This window comes from Serinus canaria, chromosome 14 (assembly GCF_022539315.1).
Source record: "Serinus canaria isolate serCan28SL12 chromosome 14, serCan2020, whole genome shotgun sequence".
Classification (NCBI taxonomy): Eukaryota; Metazoa; Chordata; class Aves; order Passeriformes; family Fringillidae; genus Serinus; species Serinus canaria.
The window spans coordinates 6,522,673-6,541,330 of record NC_066328.1 but is presented as its reverse complement, the minus strand read 5'-3'; the positions used below and the strand labels follow the sequence as shown (position 1 = coordinate 6,541,330).

Below are 18,658 nucleotides of genomic sequence, written 5' to 3'. Positions count from 1 at the left end.
AGTCTGGACTTCATACATTCCTTTAAGGGGCTTTGAAAAGATTTGTAAACATTATTGGAGCTGGAGATTCTTCAATCTGTTTCCTTATTCCAAATCATTCAGAGAAAGTAGGCTGCAGTGTTTTTGTTCATCTTCTGCAGTGTTTCTGTCCTCAGCTGGGATTTTCTGGAGTTTGCTAGGGGTTAGTTTGTTTCTCATTTTATTTTGTTTTCATTCTTCTGCCACTGATGTGAAATGGAAACCTGGCACAAAATACCAGCTTTTTTTAACTTAGTTTCAAGACTAACAGAATTGTACTGCATGTAGTTCAGGTTTTTTTTTTAACTATAAATTGCTACAAAAAGTAATTTTCTTCACAAAACATATACAGTTCCTATAGCTAAAAGCCTTTTTCTGAACTTGACTATTTTCAGGATAAAACTTTGTTCTACTGGTCAATTTTTAGAAAAATGAGTTGTATTCTTCAATCACAATTAGGCATAACCAAGTACAATTGTGACAGCCTTCAAATAGCCTTATATTGAAGGTTATGCAGATCATTTTAGCTTGTTTAACTTGAGCATTTGTAAATCTAGTCAATTAAAGACACAAACTGAAAAAAAAATCAGTGATTGAAACAAATTGAATTGAAATGTCAGGCTGATGATGTGGAATAAATTGAATTGAAATGTCAAGCTGATGATGTGGAATTACCTTGAAGTAGTTCAGTTTTTCAAGTGAAGTAGGTAGTATTTGCTACTGGTAAAGTGTCCAAGGTTTTCCCTTGGCTGACTGGTAGATATTAATAAAGCAGTAGTGTTTGCTTCTAATTTCACCTTAGTGCTTGGGGGATGATGAGATGCTGTAGAACTAGACTTCATGGTAGCTTTCTCATCAGTTTGGTTTTTACTAATAAATATACCAGGATCTTGAGTTTATTTCCACTTCAACGAGCAAATAAAAGAAGTGTAAAGCTCTTGCAAGGGGGCAGTGTGGAACTGCAGCTCAGTTTAGCAGTAATCCCTGAAAAGATGGGCTTGTAGCTTGGTGCAGTTACACTGACAGGACTCTGCATCCTCTGGAGGAAGTGATTGGAAACCAAAGATAAATTAGAAGCTGGAAGAAAGGTTCTCAGCAGAAATACTGAATATTGTGTAACTGGGCACTGATGGGGGGGATGTTGGTTGCGACCTGGGCCTTCTCCCTCTGTTGCTCTGGGTGCTTCAGCCGTGTCAGGAGTTTCTGCAGTGCTCTCTGAAGCTTGGTGCAGAATCATCTTTGTACAATGGACATAGTGTTGATGGGAGAGTGGATCCTTCTGGGCCAGATGCACACTGAAGCACATTATAACAGCCATTTATCTCTCTTCCTTTTTGAGGAGTGGCATATCCGAAAAGTGGATGTTCAGGATAACATGTCCAATGTCTCGGAAGAGAGGAGCACTAGACAACAGGACATTAAGAAAGGACTCCAGTTTATAGAGTATGATTTTGTGGTTTTTATTCTTGTATTTTCATTTACATGTTTATATATATATTTCTATGAGATGGATGGCTCTGGGAAAGACCTTTTGTGTTTTTTCTCAGAATATTTGCTAGCACTAACATGTTAAACAGGGAGCAGCTTTAAAGAAAAGACAGCACTTCTCTTTGTTCCCAAACAGAGCAAATGCAAGGTGAGAGGTTATTCCTTTCCTGCCTTTGAGGAAAAAATAGCTTTTAATCTTTTTTCGTGGGTAGAAAATGTTGGTAGCTTGATAATCCACCTTAAGAATAACTACACCTAAAGCTAGGTTGCTACTGAAAGGGATGGGTTTGCTCACCACTACCTAAATGTTTCAATTTTCTGGAGCTAAAATTTAAGCTATTGAGAATCATCTGAGTATTTAATTTTCATTTGGGTCAATGCCAACCTTTTTTTGAAGATCCTGGCTATCTTAAAAAAAAAATTGAAAATTCATACTTGTTCACTGCTCATATATGGCATTCTTAGAAAACAAAAACAAAAAAAATCAATCAACCAACAAAAAACCCAACCAAACTTTCCCCCCCAAACTCCTGACCATTTAAAAACTGTTTAAAAACAGAATCTCAGTTAACCTCTATGCAGAAGGAAAGGATTTCTGCTTTTCTTCCTGGAAATATAGAAGTAAAGTAAAGGCCTCCTTTCTGTCCTAGGGAAAATCTCTATTGCATGTCATACAGAAGGACTCTTAAAATGCCTTTTGTGTCATTGCTATGACTTAATTAAAATTGATGTGGGTTTTTGATAGATAATTTGTAATTTTATAGTACTTACTAAAAGATTGCAGTTCTCCTATCTATAACATGGCTCTGCAGGGGAGAAGAGAGGAAGGATTGCTCTTAAACAAAGAACAGTGATGTCTAAAATTCTCAAAGCATTCAAAACCTTAATGTATTTTGAACAGCAGAGTTCAGATTGACCGTGTAACTTCAAAGGAAACTAAGCCATTAGTAATAAGAAATCTCATTTTTTTCATCAAAACTCATCTACAGCACTTTTCCTTGTTCAGTGCAGGCTATGGGTAATATTCAGAGATGTGCCTGTTGCAGAAGCAAGGCTGCTTTTACTAAGAACCAGCATTCCTCAGTGTAATTGTCTTTTAAGCAATATGTATAATAAGTGAAGATTGTAATGTTGTTTTTTTCTAGATCCACTTTGCCCTATCCAGGGACGCAAGAACAATATGAGGTAATGAAATGACTCTTTAATTTCCAGACCAGTTTTTGAATTGATCTGTATTATTATAGTTAATCTTGGTTTTACTCACCATTTAGGTGATGATATAATATGAATGGTAATTTTAAAAGTCTCAAAATTGAAACTGGACAGCTACTGCATTATGATATAGGTATTCAGCTGTTTGGGTGTCCTGAATTTACTCATACAGCAGTTGAGATGAAGTATTTCTCTGCTGGTGTTGTGGATGAATTTGGGGCATTAATTGAGTAAAACAATGTGCTATTCTGAGTAAAGCTCAGAGTAGCAGAGCAGAAGTAAAATAAAAGGACTTTAGTCACAGAAACCTCAGAACATATTTTATTTCTGTATGTGTTATGATTTTGCATAATTTTGCCTTGTATTTTTAGACTTGTCTTTTTAGTTCTTTATCCGGTGGGAGATGATTTCATTGGATTTGAGAACATATTAGATAAAAATGCTGCCATTCACATTTTGATGAAAAAACCCTTTTTGCAAAGCAGCTTTTGTGTTCTCCTGCTTTGTCAGTTGCTATGGCTGCTGCTTTCTGAAAGAATATGGAAAATATATATACATCTTTGAGATTGTCTTGGAAAAATGTCAGAAGAAAAACACTAATGTAGACAAAAGATTTGCATTTCACTCCTATTTCATGAAGTTGCAAGTACAAATTTCTATTTAAAATTTTCCTTGGGAGCATGGAAGATAAACAAGAAGTGCTGTTGATGAGTTTTTCTTTTCTTTGTTGCAGTTATTTATACGAGATCTTGTTAGAAATCTTTTTCATGAAGGAAATGATGTGTATCGAGAAGGTGATTGGAGAGGATCACTGAGTCATTATACAGAAGCTATAAACATAGCTGATTATGCTAATTCAGAAGAAATCCATGTTTCTGATGATGTTTTAGAGAAGCTGCATGTAAACAGGATCGCCTGTTATTCAAATATGGTAAGCTTCTGTTTAAACTAGGATTTCTCCAGAACAGGATGCAAACAGGGTATGAAGACACAGTCTAGTGAGTGAAAAGCTTTTGATGGCAGTTTGAAGATTGACATGTTTCAAATCATCTGTTTGGCACGTTCTTGAAAAGCTTTTTATATGTATAATTGAGGTATTTTAGTTACTAATACTAGAATTAAGATAAAAGAGTTGTGCTGGGCTTGGAATTGGATGGAATCAAATTTTTATCCATTTACACTGCTGACTGCACTGAGTTGGCTGCTTTTGCTTTCTCTGTGGAACAAGATGGCTCTTGTGAAAGAGCTGCATTTTCTTTGTGACTGTTACTGGATTTTACGTAATGATGGCACTGCTTGTTTTTAGTTGCCTAATTTGGTGACTTAGCAAAACTTACAAATGCACTGTGCAGTGGCCTTGGTGAGTACTGATAGTGTTTCAATACCTTCATCCAATGCAGTTCAAATTCACTATTTCCATGATAATAGTTCTGATTAGTGGCTTTTGTTCTCTTTTCTCCTCCTAGGGTTTGCATGAAAAAGTTCTAGAGGACTGTGAGATAGCATTAAGATTGAATGAAAACAATTTCAGAGCTCTCTATCGCAAAGCCAAAGCTTTGAATGAACTGGGAAGCTATAAGAAGGCTTATGATGCTGTAGCAAAATGTTCTCTTGCTGTGCCACAGGTGGGTAAATTGTATATTGGTGATTATTTTTAAAGTTTTGAAACATACACTTATTTCAAGACCAAGGTTGTTTCTTCTGGTTTGGGGTTTTTTAATGCAATTAAATATTTTTTATTCCTCTTAGCAGTATTTTTGTCTTGTGGAAGTACAGACTGGGGGCAGAGATCACAGTGCTCAAGCTCAGTTTGTTGTGTTAACTTTCAGCAGAAGAAATGCAGCAGGGGTCAAGTGCCATGAATGTTTGCAATAAGCACTGAATGAATTGTTAAAAAGTCCCTATGATGTGAAGAGAACCCCACCATAATTATAACATACATTTATTCTTTTGATAACTGCATTTTAGCTTTCCAGGTGTTCAGTGACATTGCTACCAGTGCATTGTTCTCTCTGTGAATCACTTGCTGTGCACCCTGAATCTTGGGCTCTGGATGTATTAGCAGGCACTGGGTGGTGTAGGAGATGATCTGTAACTGAAATGCTGGTCCTGAGGATCTGCATTCCACGATTGTTTGTGTAGTTGGGTTGTGGTTTTTTATTTGTTTGGGTTTTTTAGGAGCTAGAGTGCATCAGTTGCATTCCTGCAGGGCTTTAGTTATATGCAAGCTCAATTTGGTTCTCTGGGACCCTTCATAATGCAAACTAGAATGCTGTGAGTGAGCATGGTGTAGAGATGTCACTTCAGAAATGCATTTCTGATTTGAACTTTCTTGCTTATGGAATCTTTACATGCTTTGCTCAAAATAGACTGATCACAGGATAAAATACTGACTTGCTGCATATTCACCTTGCTGCATCAAAACTACAGTGAGACACTAGACAAAGTGTTGGGCATAGGTTTGCCTCTTGATAGAGAGGAGGTTTCAGTTGTGTTTCCAAAGACATAAACAGTTCATCTGAATGTGTAAATTTGGACTTTGGATCCTCACTGTGCACCTCCAGATCCGAATGTTTTTGCTGAAGGTTAAAGTGCCTTTATGTAAGTTTTATAAATAGCTTTTTCTAGCTGTAGGACGTGATCTGAATACTAAATCTTAAAATATTTTAAATAGGTAGTTATAACTGTAAGACAGAGGGAAATACAATGACATTTTTAATTCTAATAGTATGATGCAATGCCTCCCAAAATACAGAGTGCTCATTAAATATTCATCAGTGTCATGTACTAGCTCATATGCTAATCAGGAATATGGTTCTCAAATTGTGTAAAAGCAAAACAACAAAATCAACCCCCATCCCCTTAAAGAACAAATGCCCTCCTCAAATAAACAAACAAAAAATGTCCACCCACCAAAAAAACCCCAAAAAACAAAACCAAAAAGAAAGCCAAAAAACCCCAACAAAACACTTCTTTGAATTTCTCTAGCTTTGGAAAGCTGTTCTATTATTTTAAATCCAGATGAGAAGGAAGATACTGTACATTTTCTGTCAAGGTAGTTTTTGCTTGAGGGTAGCTGTATTTTCAAATACAGGTTTCAGTTCTGTGTTTGTGAAAGAAAAAAGCTGCATTTTCAGACATGCTGCATGTAGGGATCTTGCAGAATACAGACTGAGATATAAACAGATGTCTTTGCTTGATGACAGTACATGTAAATGATGAAATTTTATTTATGTCTTTTAGGATGAAAGTGTGATTAAGCTTACTCAAGAACTAGCTCAAAAACTAGGGTTAAAAATAAGGAAAGCATATGTAAGAGCAAAGGTAAGATTTTATTTTAACATTTTATGTTAAGGCTTCCCTCTTTTGATATCAAATTTGTATTTAATGAAAGTATCTTTTCTTTGTAGCCACCATCATCAAATTCAGTTTCTAGTGATGTATCAACTCAGGTAAGGTTTTAAATGTTCCAAGTGCAAGCTGCCTGTAAACTACAGGGAATAATTGTTTCATAATTTCATGATGAAAAAGGGACAGTGGTGCAATTGACATTTTATATTAGAGGCTGAGATTTGGGACTCTGGGGTTCTGTTATGTTCAGTTTTGCTGGACACATATGGCAGACTAGGACATAAGATTATTATTCCAGTTATATTTGTTAAATAAATGTTAGCTAAAAGATGAAATCAAGTGCAATGCATATATGTATTTTTCATGTCCTGAGGCAAGAGTGAAGTTAATGGATTTATTTTTTATTTTATTTAGTTGACAGTTTTCAAAATTAAGGGTGCTGGGATAAAATCTCTTTCACTTTATATGCATTTATCCAAATTTGATCTTCATTAGCAGCTGAACTTGCATTTATCTTGCTCTTTGTAATGTATCTGAATAGCAGTAGTGAAGAGGAGTTCATCTTTATCTTACAAACTTCTTTCACAGGAATATAGACAGTTTAGCTGTAAAGGGATGAAGAAATGAAGGGACAGTTCATTTAAGATACCATTCAGACTCTTTCATTCCCTAAAGTGTCACTCTTGCTTTGATTGGTTGGTTGGAAATTTTTAGTGATACCATGAGTGGAATTCAGTCTGCAAATGGATGCTTTATCTAAAAAAAAAATATGTGACCTTTACATTACATTAGACTTTGTAAATTTGAGATTTTATAAAACCTAAATTTGAGAGGGCTTCCATTCTTTCTCTGTAAATATGTATTTGAAAAATGTTAATGGCTCTTGTGGCTGAGAGGTATTTTTTTCTCATTTACAGAATTCTTCTGTAGAAGATATTGAGTTAGGTGAGTCTTGTTTTACATTACTAATGCTAGGGAGCTAGATATGCCATACATATCTCATTGTATTAGGAAAATTTGGATGAAAATTCATCTGGTCATTTGAAAGTACTGGGGTAAAGTCTGATCTGTTTATCTCTAAAACTGCATATTTCAGTGGCTGAGCAGATTTCACTTTGGCGTCCTGAACCTGATGTGGTTGTAACTGCTCCTGTAGTGATTGTCTCCATACTGTCTTCTTTAGCTTGAAAAAATTGGGAGGGGAGAATATGCCAAAGATTTAATAAAGTGTCAGGTCTGTAACTTTTTCTTTCTGTTTTAGCTTGAGTAATAAGTAAAATTGAGATGAAGATACACATAATTTGGAAGCTGATGGAAGCTGAAAACATTTAATGTGGTTTTACTTAAACATTCTTCACATTTCTTCACTCACTCACCCTCCACATTGTCAGGGTAAAAGTAATGCAAGAACTTCTCACATCTTTGAACAAAGGTTCCACTTATTCCCATCTTACCTATTTCAGATTTATCTGACCAGAAACAAGAGATGGTTTCTGCTTCTTCATCAAACTTTGTTTCTGAAGTGTCTAAAGTGTCACCAGTACCTGTACCACCTTTACCTACTGTTATGCCTCTTCAGATGGAAAAGGTTCCTTTGCCTTCTACAGTGCTGGCAAATGGAGGGAATGTTTCTTTCTCTATGCCAGAAGCATGTTTAGATTGTGGAGATGGAGATATAATTATAGGAGAAGAACTTGATGAGTTACTTGATTCTGTGCCTGATCCAGATGAAAGTGTAATGGTAAGACTTTTTTGTCTGTTTTCTTTCTTGAAAGATTTTCTATGAGTGGGATCTCATATTTTTATCAGGTGGGCTAGTGGTGATGTTTGTTACCTTTCCTAGTTACATTGAGCTGTCTTTGGGCATGGTCAGGTTGGTTTTTTTTCAGGTTCAGATTCTTGTAAATGTGGCTGTAAAGATAGCAGGACTACTTCAGAAATTCTGTTATGCTACTACCAATGCTACTTAGAGGACGTACTGTGAAAATTGAATTTGGACATTTGAAGTCTGGGCTAGTGTGGTTTTTTGGGAGGTTTTTTGTGCAAATTAACCCTCATAGAACATGAACAGTGTGTTGGAATGCTCACCCTCTAGGTGTAGAAATTATAGTTAAACATAAGCAAAAAGCTTTGCAGCAGAGTAGTACTTGGGCTGTGGCCTTCTAGGATGGTCACTGGTGTCTCTGCAAACAGAACTTTGTCCAGATCCACCACCTGGCTGAACAGAAAAAGACCACTGTGAGTCTGACTTTTTGTATTTTTAGAAGAGATATTAGAGAAATGCAGTTCTATGAAGTGTTGTTCCTGCTTACACCATTATACCAGACCTAGAGCAGACTGTGAAGCCTCCAGAGTTTCAGTTTTTAGTCAAAATGAGAGCTCTGATTGATGAGCAGAGATGTCTGAACCTATTACCAAGGTTACTGACTCCCTGCTCTGGCCCTGCTGGTCATTTGGAGTATTTATTTTGGATTGCATTTGGATTGCAGTGTTAAATGAGGCTGTGGCACATTCAGTTCTGCAGTTGTGATTTTAAATCCTCATTCAATTCTGATTTACAGTTGCAAATCTTTAAATCAAAAATTCTTGAGTTTCTGATTTTCTGTTTTATGCACTTCATGTTTTAGAAGATGTGTCAGAAATAGAGAAGGTAATTCTTTTTAAGAGATCCTAGGATGTTTGCCATAGTGAAAGCCAGGGGAAATACAGTCTTCCAAGAGAGACTGCAGTCTCATGGAATGTAGAATTGAGTGAGCTGTACTAAGTGAGTTTCAGACTGATAACTGGGGGAACATGGAGTTTCCCACTGGGCAGACTGTGCAGACCTACTCACTCAACACCCAGACAAGGAGGAAGCTCCTTGGGATGGCAGGAGGGGAGGGGAAACTCCCTCACTTGGTATGTCCTTAACAGAAAGGTACAGAAGGATGTGTTACTTTCCATGGGAGGCAGGAATGGGACCTGGCCTTTGCAGAACGTGTTATCATTTGGTTGGATCTGAGGACTTACCTCAAAGCCAGCCCATACATCTTTTGCTGTACTACAGTTTGAATTACATCCTCTTCATTTAGAAACAAATCCTATCTGACTCTTCCTACTCTTCCCTGGTGTCTATGTTTTTAACATAATTTGGAAATTCAACCACAATCCAATGGATAAAGAAATCCAGATCTCTTACTAACTTAGTAAGTGTCTGGTAACTGAACCTTTAAATGTTTGATCAGGGGATAATGCCTTGCAGCTGGTGCATTGTTTAGGGCTTGGTTGCTGCAGCCCTGTGCAGGACTGTGGTGTACTGTCAATGATGTTTTTCAGTATGTTCACAAAAACTTTGCAGAAACTTGGCTAAAAGAAATACTGTGGCAGATTATACTCTTGAGGCCTTTCTTGCTTGGTCTGAACATTCTTTTTAATTTTTTTTTTTTCCAGCAAACTACAGGAGCCAGAGGACCCATTCCTGCAGGGAGTGTGGCTCCCAGTGTACCTTTCTCTGCCTCTTTGTTGGGGACACTGCCAGTTACTGCAGGATTTGTTCCTTCAGCTTCTCTTTCAGAAATCTTTTCACAGCCTTTGGCTTCGTCGCTGGAAAACTTCTGTTCACCATTAAGCACTTTTTCAATCAGTGACCCAAAAAGAGGTAAGAAATGAGTCTTAATATGTAACCTTTTATGATTATGAGAGTTGTGCTTGAGCCAAGTGGTTTTCCTTTTTAACAAATTCATTTTCACAGCTGTTAGTTATATTTAACACATAAGATTTGAGCTCTGCTAATAGTTTTTGAGTTTTGGTTGTATATAAGAATTCATAAATAAAGCATTTGTTTCCTTGGGGTCTTCATAAGCATGCTCCAAGTTCTCTCTGTGTAGTTTTTCTGTATCCATTATGTAAATTTATTTGTTTCAGGTGAATAAGTTTAAAGAAGAAATACTGTTCCCTCAAACTTGTTTTTTTTAAACAATCTTGCTCTTACAGCTTAAACCATTTGTCATGATTTGGCAATAAACAAGAATTCTAAAATGGTAATGTAACTGTGTACTCTGAAAAGGTACCAGTATTACATGCTTGGATTCAAACTGCACAGACTATAATTATGTAGTGAAATCAGGTATGTGAAATAACAAGATAGAAGTAACAAACTAGAAAAGATAAAATAGAGTTTTATCTTTAATTATCAGTGTTACAGGACTATGCTGTCTTTGGAACACAGCCAGATTTACAAAATAAAATAAAAAGTTGAAGAATCCTGTTACCCCTCTTTCATCTCCTCAATTTTTCGTAGTCAGATATTGTTTATCTTGCTGCCCTTTTTGTACTGAACAAGTATTTTCATGTTGCTTCAGTATCTGCCTGTGAATCTGCCTTCAGTATCTGCCAGTACTGCTGGTGGTAACCAGGTGTATATTTTGAAGATGATTGCTTAATAACTTTTCAGCCCAGATGTTTACAAGGGGCTTTTACATAATTAAAAAAAAAAAACCTTATTGCAGCAAACAAAATAAAGGTTGGTGTTTGTTTAAAAACCCAAACCTCTGATATTTCTCAGGAATGATAAATTATTTTTTGCATGGGGTGTTCTTGGGAACTCATTTAATTAAAATATCTTTTTATTCCTTTAGACATCTCAAGTTCAGCTTCTAGAGATGGAACAGCAACACTTAACAGCAATAATTCCCAATTGTTTGTACGTATTTTTCATGTTTTTGCTCACACCAGTTCAGATGTTATCACCTTGGAGGCTTTACACAGATCTGTGTTTTTACAGCTGAAGTTTCTATTTTTAGAAAAACAGCACTTCTACCATTAAAAGTGGGTTCTGGCTGTAGGAACTTACAGGAATGGTAACAAAAGAAAAAATCTACAGAGATTGTTTTATGTATGCAGATTTTGACTGATGTCACAACCATTATTTTAATTTGAGGAACTTGCTGTAAAATACTGTTGAATTGTAAAATAACTAATATAAAATCCCTTATGATTGGAGTACCAAACACTAAGCATCCTGAAGAACTGTCCTAGTACAGGAGCAGAGCAGATGGCACTGTGTGTCTGAGGATCTGTCTGCTGTCTGTGTTTCAGTCGTGCTGTGCATTTTCACACTGCTGGCACTGATTGCATGGGGAAGGGTGGCGTGAAGGATTGCATCCTCAGGAGCCAGGAGGGAGTAATAATGAGCCTCACAAAGGTTGCTGTTCTGCCTGTACCTGTGTGGCTCTTGTTTTATGCTTAGTTTGTTCTGTGTATGTGGCCTTTGTAAAATCTCCATGTCCCTTCTCAGATATGTGTTTGAAGTTCATATTATGGCTATGAAGAAAAGTTTCAGTAGGTTAAATTTTAATTGGAGATAAATACATTCTATGTATCAAGTAAAATATGCTTTCTTTCAACAGATCAATGGTCCTAGCAGTTTGTTTGGGTCTGAAAATTACATGGGAATTGCAGGCCAAACTAGAAGTGACTTTTCCAATGTTTTTAGCAGTACAACTGCTAATATACCTGTATCTCCAGCACTGGCAGGAAGGAACCCACTGGAAGGCACACATGAGCTAAGGCAGGCCTGCCAGTTATGTTTTGTCAAAAAAGGTAAGGAGCTATTGGACTTGATGGGGTTGATTTTTTTTCTTTTAATTTAAAAGCATACATTTAAAATATTCATGTTCCTAATTTAACACTGTTGGCTTCTAAACCGTGTTAATCCTGACTTGTTCTTTGCAGATGGAGCATGATCTTATGATTGGTGACATATTTCAACCACTGTTTTATCTTCTTTCCTCTTGTCTCTATTTCTTGTCCTAACAGATTTCTTGATTTCTAAACCCAGCACAAATGACCCCACGCTTTCCCTGTGTGCAAGGTCATTCACATTCTGTATCCACTTTCCTCCCAAACCCCAGGGTACTGTGAAGAGTGACACCTTTGCTCAAGACTAAATAAAACTTGCAATACTCTCTCTGATTGGCCATGGGGAATTGAACTGCAGTTCAAAGTACCTGGTAACCTTCACATCCCATCTGTTTTATTGTTCTTTCAAACTAATTCTAAATCATAATCACGAGGCTTCCAAACCTTAGTAATAATTAACTCCACTGTATTGACTTAAAGAAGCTTAACCAGTACTGGTCATTAATATAACTAATCTTTTAGGCCTGAGCTGTTGCTGTTAAACAGAGCCATATTTTAAAGGCAATAGCTTCTATTAAAACTAATCTTAAAAATAAGCATTGTGTTTGAAGTTACAGGTGTCATTGATACTGATATACTAATAAAGAATTGTATTGAGACCTTTAGGGGATGACTATTGTACCCTTAAGAACTTCCATACTAGTTTAAAATTATTTTTACTAGAAAAATCCACAAAGTGACATTGGGAAAACCATAGAACATGTTCTGCTAAGGCTGGAACTGTAACATATTGGTGAGAGTACTTAGCATGTTCCTAGCTTCACTTTTTGTGTCAATGCATCTGCTTCCTCTGTTTCTTTCCATCTCTATCAAAGCCTTTAAGTGTCTCCTGCTTTTACTCCCTTTTGAAATTATACTGTTCCATCATCTTCTTGCCCAGAGAAAACTGGGTCATGCTCTTGTTTTTCAGTCTCATGAATAGCAAAATTCACTGAGCCTTGCTCATCTTCAGATGCTCTTCCTGATGTCTTCATTTAGTACCATCCTAAAGAGAGAGTGTGAAGCTAGGTGTATTTTTGTTTCCAAAATCACAAAGTTCTGGGATTGGCATTTATCTTTTTGGCATGTGTGAACTTCCTACTGAGTGTGCTTTGTCTCTGAACATAGTACCTCTCCTAATAAAATAAATGTTGAAGGTTGAGAGCCGTTTACTCATCACTGGAATTCACCTGCATTGACTTACTATACATTAGCAATTTAAGTTTTGAACTAATGTTATTGGAATGGATACTTTGAAAAAACACAGCATTTGCTGACCCCAAGAAACCTTAAGGTTGTAACACAGCATCCCTCCCCAAATATAAAATAACTTGTGGGTTTTTTCTTGCTGAGACTGCCTTTTGTAAGTATTTGGGTTTTTTTTTCTATTTTGCTCAACGTGGTGATTAATGACTTTTGGTTCTTCAGAGCTGCTGGTGCAAGTAGGAATTCTGTACAATGTGTTTGTGTACTTTGCTTTTGGGCTTCTGTGCCAGCGTGTGTATGCACATGTTCATGTTTAATGCAATTTATGCCAATACAAGCAATTTTCTGTGATTGTTTCAGGTCCTAAATTATTGGATTATGCTTACCATCCCAATTTAGAACATAAATGTAAGAAGGATATTTTAATTGGCAGAATAAAAAACTCTGAAGATAAATCATGGAAAAAGATACGTCCAAGACCAACAAAGACACAATATGTGGGACCATATCATATATGTAAAGGTAGGTGTTACAGAGGGTAACCTGGTAATGCCTATGCTCAGAGTAATACAGTTTAGCTTTTCCATAGTGAAGTATAGAAAGAATTCTTAATTTATGCTTATGGGAGGTGGAAAAGGAAGTTCTGGGTTGTTTATAATTTCAAAGGCTGTAAGGAGAGCCATATGTTGACCACTAATAGATTATTTAGAGAACAGACAGTGTACTTTTGTACTGTTTTCCATCAGGAATAATTTTGCTTTTGAGTGTTGGATGATTACTGTTAAACACAGCAAAAAAGAAGCATTTTTGTTAGACTTTTGCAATGTGAACCTCTAATTAGGATGTAAGCAAGATGACTTGTGGGTTAATGAGCAGCTTTATTTGAGCAGAGGATATTCTGGGTTCTCAGCATCATTGCCCCAGATTAGTGCAGGATAGTTGATAGAGGTGTGCATTAGCTGTTTTGAGGAGTTTTACATTTGCACTGAGTCATTCAGCATAGTGTTTTGCTTCTGTTAGATTTAAATGACAAATTTACAACAGATCTCTGTAACTTCTTTATTGAAAGTATTTGAAACTGTTAGAGTGGAAATTTTAAGATGAATTCCCAAAAAAAGTTGTGTAAAAGCAATGCCCTGTTTGATGCTGTCCTTTGAGATGTGGCTGCTGAGGAGGAATGCAGGTACCCAGGCCACTGCACGTTTGCCTACTGCCAAGAGGAGATCGATGTGTGGACGCTGGAGCGCAAGGGAGCCTTCAGCAGAGAAGCTCTTTTTGGAGGGCCTGGGAAGATCAACTTGACTGTGTCCCAACTTCTTCAAGAATACCACGGATTATTTATGTTTCTTTGTGAGGTGCTGCTTCATTTCTCATAACACAATAAAAATGGTAATAGATAATATTAAAATATGTGGAAAGAAATGCTTTGGTTCTTGCATGACTATTTTGTAACTTTTGAAACAGATTTCAGTAAATATCTGGCTGCCTTTAGATTAGAGACTAAATGAAGTATCTGTTAAAATCTTTAGGGTAAGGTATATTTTTAATTGTCTAAAATATATTGTAAAATTACCTGTTTATCTATTCCAGAAATGTTTTGATCACAAGCCCAGAATAATAAGCAAAAGGAACAAGGATAACTCATCTTCTTGTTCTCACCCTGCTATGCATGACTTTGAAGATAACAAGTATGTTTGAAATACCATGTCTATAAGTTGTAATTTAAAAGCAAGGGCAGTTTTTAATACTGACTTTGATTTTTTTAGCTGTTGGTCAGCTTCTCTTCCCTGCTAACTGTTATGTTTTGGCAGTATAGGCAAGACAGGCTTAAAGAGCAAGGTTTGACAAATGTAACCATGTTAAAGTGAGCTATTTCTTTATCAACTATTCAAAATTAGTGGTGTGTACCCTCATCTTTGAATCGTATGGGATTTGGTTTATAGCTTATTTACCTGGTGAGCTGTATTGCTGTAAGTAGATATGTAATGTTAAATTAAAACATGAATGCCAAAGTTGCTCTTTTTTGACATGTTTTGCTTATTTTGCTGTAGTTTTAACTCGGGCTTACCTTAATTCCAGTGTACAAGATAGTCCTAAGGACCACAGTCCTTATTAACTCAGTTGATGAAAAAAGTATGAGGAGTGTCTTTAATTATTCTTGGGAAGTTTAAAAAGGTTTTATTGTTGTAATAGTATAAAATAAGTTTTGGAGAATTAAGAGACTTTTGTCTTTGTATGATGTAAAAGTAAGTGGGAGCATTGGAATTGCTTTGTTTCTATTGCAGTTCCCTGTATTGAGGAAGCACTGCTGCTACAAGAGCTAGGCTGTTACTGTTGTGCATCACCTCCTCCTTAAATGGTGCTCTATAAATATTCCTCTATAGTATGTGGGTTAGTAATTGGATCAGGATATGTACCTGAAAGTGGGCATGATCTGCTTTCCTTCTTGGAAACCAGTGATCCAGCTGGATTGAATTCAGTAATGTTTGCAGAAGAGGGACTCTAGGTTCCCAAGAGGACTGTTTGGTGCTGTTTAGTGTGTTTACTCAGCCTCGAAACAATGCTAAGATGTTACCTCCTTCTGGGAACTTACCTGACTTTTGGATTTCAAGTAAATGTGTGTGAAGGATATTTGAACAAGGATGGTTATTTTAAGGACTATCTAAAGCTGACTGTTTTCAAAACAGGTGCCTTGTCCACATTTTGCGAGAGACTATGGTGAAGTATTCCAAAATCCGCCCGTTCCAAGTTCGGTGTCAGCTTGACCTGTGCAGACATGAGGTGCACTATGGCTGCTTACGAGAGGATAAATGCTTTTATGCTCACAGTCTGGTAGAGCTTAAGGTCTGGATAATGCAAAAGGAATCAGGTGTGTTTAGTAAAATGCTCATTTTACTCTTCATTGTATTGCCACTCCTTCCTTCTCTTGACTCCCTCTGAAATTAGCAGCTTGGGATCAGTGCAGGAAGCAAGGAGGAGCAACCTGGTGCCTCTCAGCTTGCATTTTGGAGAGGGACACATAGTGTAGGTTTTATAATTTCATTGGCATTAGAGCTCTAGTACATTACATTTAAATACTGAAAGATGCACCTTAACTTATGTGAGCAGTCTGTAACTTAAAAACCTTGTATGCTTTCCATGGGATGATGCAGGCAACATTTCTGGTTTGGATGCCCTCACAATGTTCTTAAATGTGTGTGTGCATTTGTGTGCGTGTGTGTGTGGACATAACATCATATCCGTGATGTAAGTGCCTATCATGTATATCACACATGTGTCAATACTTACACAATACACAAAAAGAAAAATGGATCAAAGCTTTGGGGCTTCAGTAGCATCCTAGTTCGAGCCTGTCTGTAAGGCTGGAACAGTCATAAATACTCAGACTGTTTCCCTCCCTTTACAGGTATTTCACATGATACTATAGTTCAAGAATCAAAGAAGTACTGGCAGAACATGGAAGCTAGTGCACATGGATCACAGGTATTCTGATTTTTCCATTCAACTAATTTTGCAGTGACTGTGGTGATGATACTTTTTTACTGTGTGTATATAATGTAGCTTATTTTAGAAATTACTTTTTTAATGATTTCCAAATAATCTCTTGCAGTGTAGGCTTTCTTCATCTTGCTCAGTTAGACTAAAATGCCTGCTCTTCTGCTGTGCAATTCCTTTTTTGCTTTGCTTGTTCTGTCCCAGGTGGAACATAAAATGTAAATACAAGTTCAAAATTAGCTTCTCTAGGGCAATTAATTATCTTTTCAATATGTAGCGCTTTTATGTGTTTAGTTTTGTACCCATTATCACAACTTCAGGGTACATATACCTAAATCAGAAAAAAGTTCAATAAAAAAAACCATTTGTTTAGAAATGTCTAGTTTGAGATGACAAGGTGAGCTATTACAAGGCATGCAGTGAAATATCTGCTTCCCAACATGTATTGAAATCTCTGCCATAGAGGGTAATTAATAATTATGTATGGATATTTTTGCAGATGAAAAAATACCTTTTATTGTTGTTATTTTTTTTGCTTAAGATTCTTGGGAACCAAGTGAAATATGGATCACTTAATTTGAAGATGAAGTTTGTTTGTGGGCAGTGCTGGAGAAATGGTCAAGTTAGTGAGCCAGACAGAAATAAAAAATACTGCAGTGCAAAGGCAAGACACCCGTAAGTAAGATCAAACAGTGAAAATTCTACTGTTTGTCAGCCACTTCAAACCTCTTTTGGGAAGCTCTTGCTTCTTAGGAAAGAGTCATACAAGGAATTTTAAAAAAAAATGAAGTAGAACAGAGTTATCTCTTTGTGGTATGCTAATAATTGGTACTGAGAGAACACTGATGGCTCCCAAAGTGTTTGTGCTTTGGTTTTGGAGGTTTTTTTTTTGTATTAAGAGTTTTGGTCATTTCTATATGAAATGAAGTTCAATTTCTATAGAACTTCATTAAATCTTAAATACATGGTGAAAGCTTTAAAAATAAACTGTCTGAGCTTTCCTGGTTCTGCTTTTGTGTAGAAATTGTGGTTTGGTGGGTTTTTTTTAATAGTATTTTCTTTCCTCAAATGCTTGTGGTTTCCAGATGGAGCAAAGATCGCCGTGTGGTGCTGGTAATGTCTAATGAACGCAAGAAGTGGATGACCATTCGTCCTCTGCCTGCAAAGAAACAAGTGCCTCTGCAGTTTGATGTATGTTAACCTCAAACTAATGGTTTGGTTAAGAAAATAGATAATAGTCACTGGAAAACACTAGCAATTGGGCTGGTTTCATCAGTTCTGTAGAAATTCCCATGGGAGTTGGTAGGAAAATGTTCATAGTGTTTGTACAATGTTTAGACTTAGGAAAGCACTGATCTCATGTTACTACTGAAGTCCTTACTTGTCAGTGGAAGTAAATATTTCTGAAATTATTTATACATATCTGGGGTCTTGTAGTGTGATAGGAGGCAAAAAGCACTCATAGTACTTGCATCCAGGAGTTCTCTTTTTCTAACTATAAATGAGGTTTTTTTGTAAAAGAAACATTTTATTTTTCACAGTAGATAAATGTTTGACTGGGAGGGGAAACACTATCCAAGACTTAAAAAAAAATTAAGAATTCTACCAGCATCCATTCTGCTTTATATTCTTAAGGATTTCTTTAAATTCATGTTCCAGTTGTGCAATCATATTGCTTCAGGCAAGAAATGTCAGTATGATGGAAACTGCTCATTTGCTCACAGTCCTGAGGAGAGAGAGATGTGGACCTATATGAAGGAGAACAGCAGTAAGTAGAAGAGTAAATCTAACATGTTGTAAATCCAGCTGTTCTGCTTTTTATTCTTGTACTTCAATTACTTTTTAATCTAATTTCTTTCATTATCTCTTATAGTAAACCTTACAGGTGCCCTTGTCTTTGAATTTAAATAAACCCAGACCAGGCATTCAAAAATAGCATTAAATAAAAATAGCTGTATTGTGTATTCACTGCTTGATGGGTTTTCTAACAATAAAGTGGTCTGTGGTTTTTTTTAGGTGTCTTAGAAATATTGATCCTTGCAGCAATATTAGTTGGTGTTTGTATTGCCATGTGCACACACTTGGATTCATGGAATTACATATGGGGGAATCTATTTGCAGAACAATCGCCCCAGTGTATTTACTGTGAATTGCCATTCACTTTTTGTGGCTGACTTTACTATCCCATTAGTGTTACTGGGGAGAAAGCATCAAAAATCAGAAGTAATAA

General features: G+C 36.5%; 1 protein-coding gene across 5 annotated transcripts in view; it reads left to right on the top strand.

The window, feature by feature from the left end:
• The window catches only part of ZC3H7A (zinc finger CCCH-type containing 7A), a 28,217-nt gene that overhangs the window by 5,256 nt on the left and 4,303 nt on the right, over positions 1-18,658 (top strand). For 3 of the 5 annotated variants that reach the window (XM_030229713.2, XM_030229710.2, XM_018916013.3), the window contains 19 exons: positions 1,358-1,461; positions 2,652-2,691; positions 3,452-3,649; positions 4,185-4,343; positions 5,962-6,042; positions 6,129-6,170; positions 6,987-7,014; positions 7,533-7,810; positions 9,499-9,706; positions 10,686-10,750; positions 11,457-11,649; positions 13,294-13,455; positions 14,092-14,288; positions 14,524-14,621; positions 15,621-15,802; positions 16,340-16,416; positions 16,970-17,103; positions 17,514-17,619; positions 18,088-18,196. In XM_030229713.2, the coding sequence (XP_030085573.1) occupies positions 1,394-1,461; positions 2,652-2,691; positions 3,452-3,649; positions 4,185-4,343; positions 5,962-6,042; positions 6,129-6,170; positions 6,987-7,014; positions 7,533-7,810; positions 9,499-9,706; positions 10,686-10,750; positions 11,457-11,649; positions 13,294-13,455; positions 14,092-14,288; positions 14,524-14,621; positions 15,621-15,802; positions 16,340-16,416; positions 16,970-17,103; positions 17,514-17,619; positions 18,088-18,196 (2,425 nt within the window). In that variant the 5' untranslated portion in view covers positions 1,358-1,393. The remainder of the gene's footprint in view (positions 1-1,357; positions 1,462-2,651; positions 2,692-3,451; positions 3,650-4,184; positions 4,344-5,961; positions 6,043-6,128; positions 6,171-6,986; positions 7,015-7,532; positions 7,811-9,498; positions 9,707-10,685; positions 10,751-11,456; positions 11,650-13,293; positions 13,456-14,091; positions 14,289-14,523; positions 14,622-15,620; positions 15,803-16,339; positions 16,417-16,969; positions 17,104-17,513; positions 17,620-18,087; positions 18,197-18,658) is intronic. The other 2 variants (XR_007778857.1, XM_050980213.1) reach the window with 1 other exon arrangement.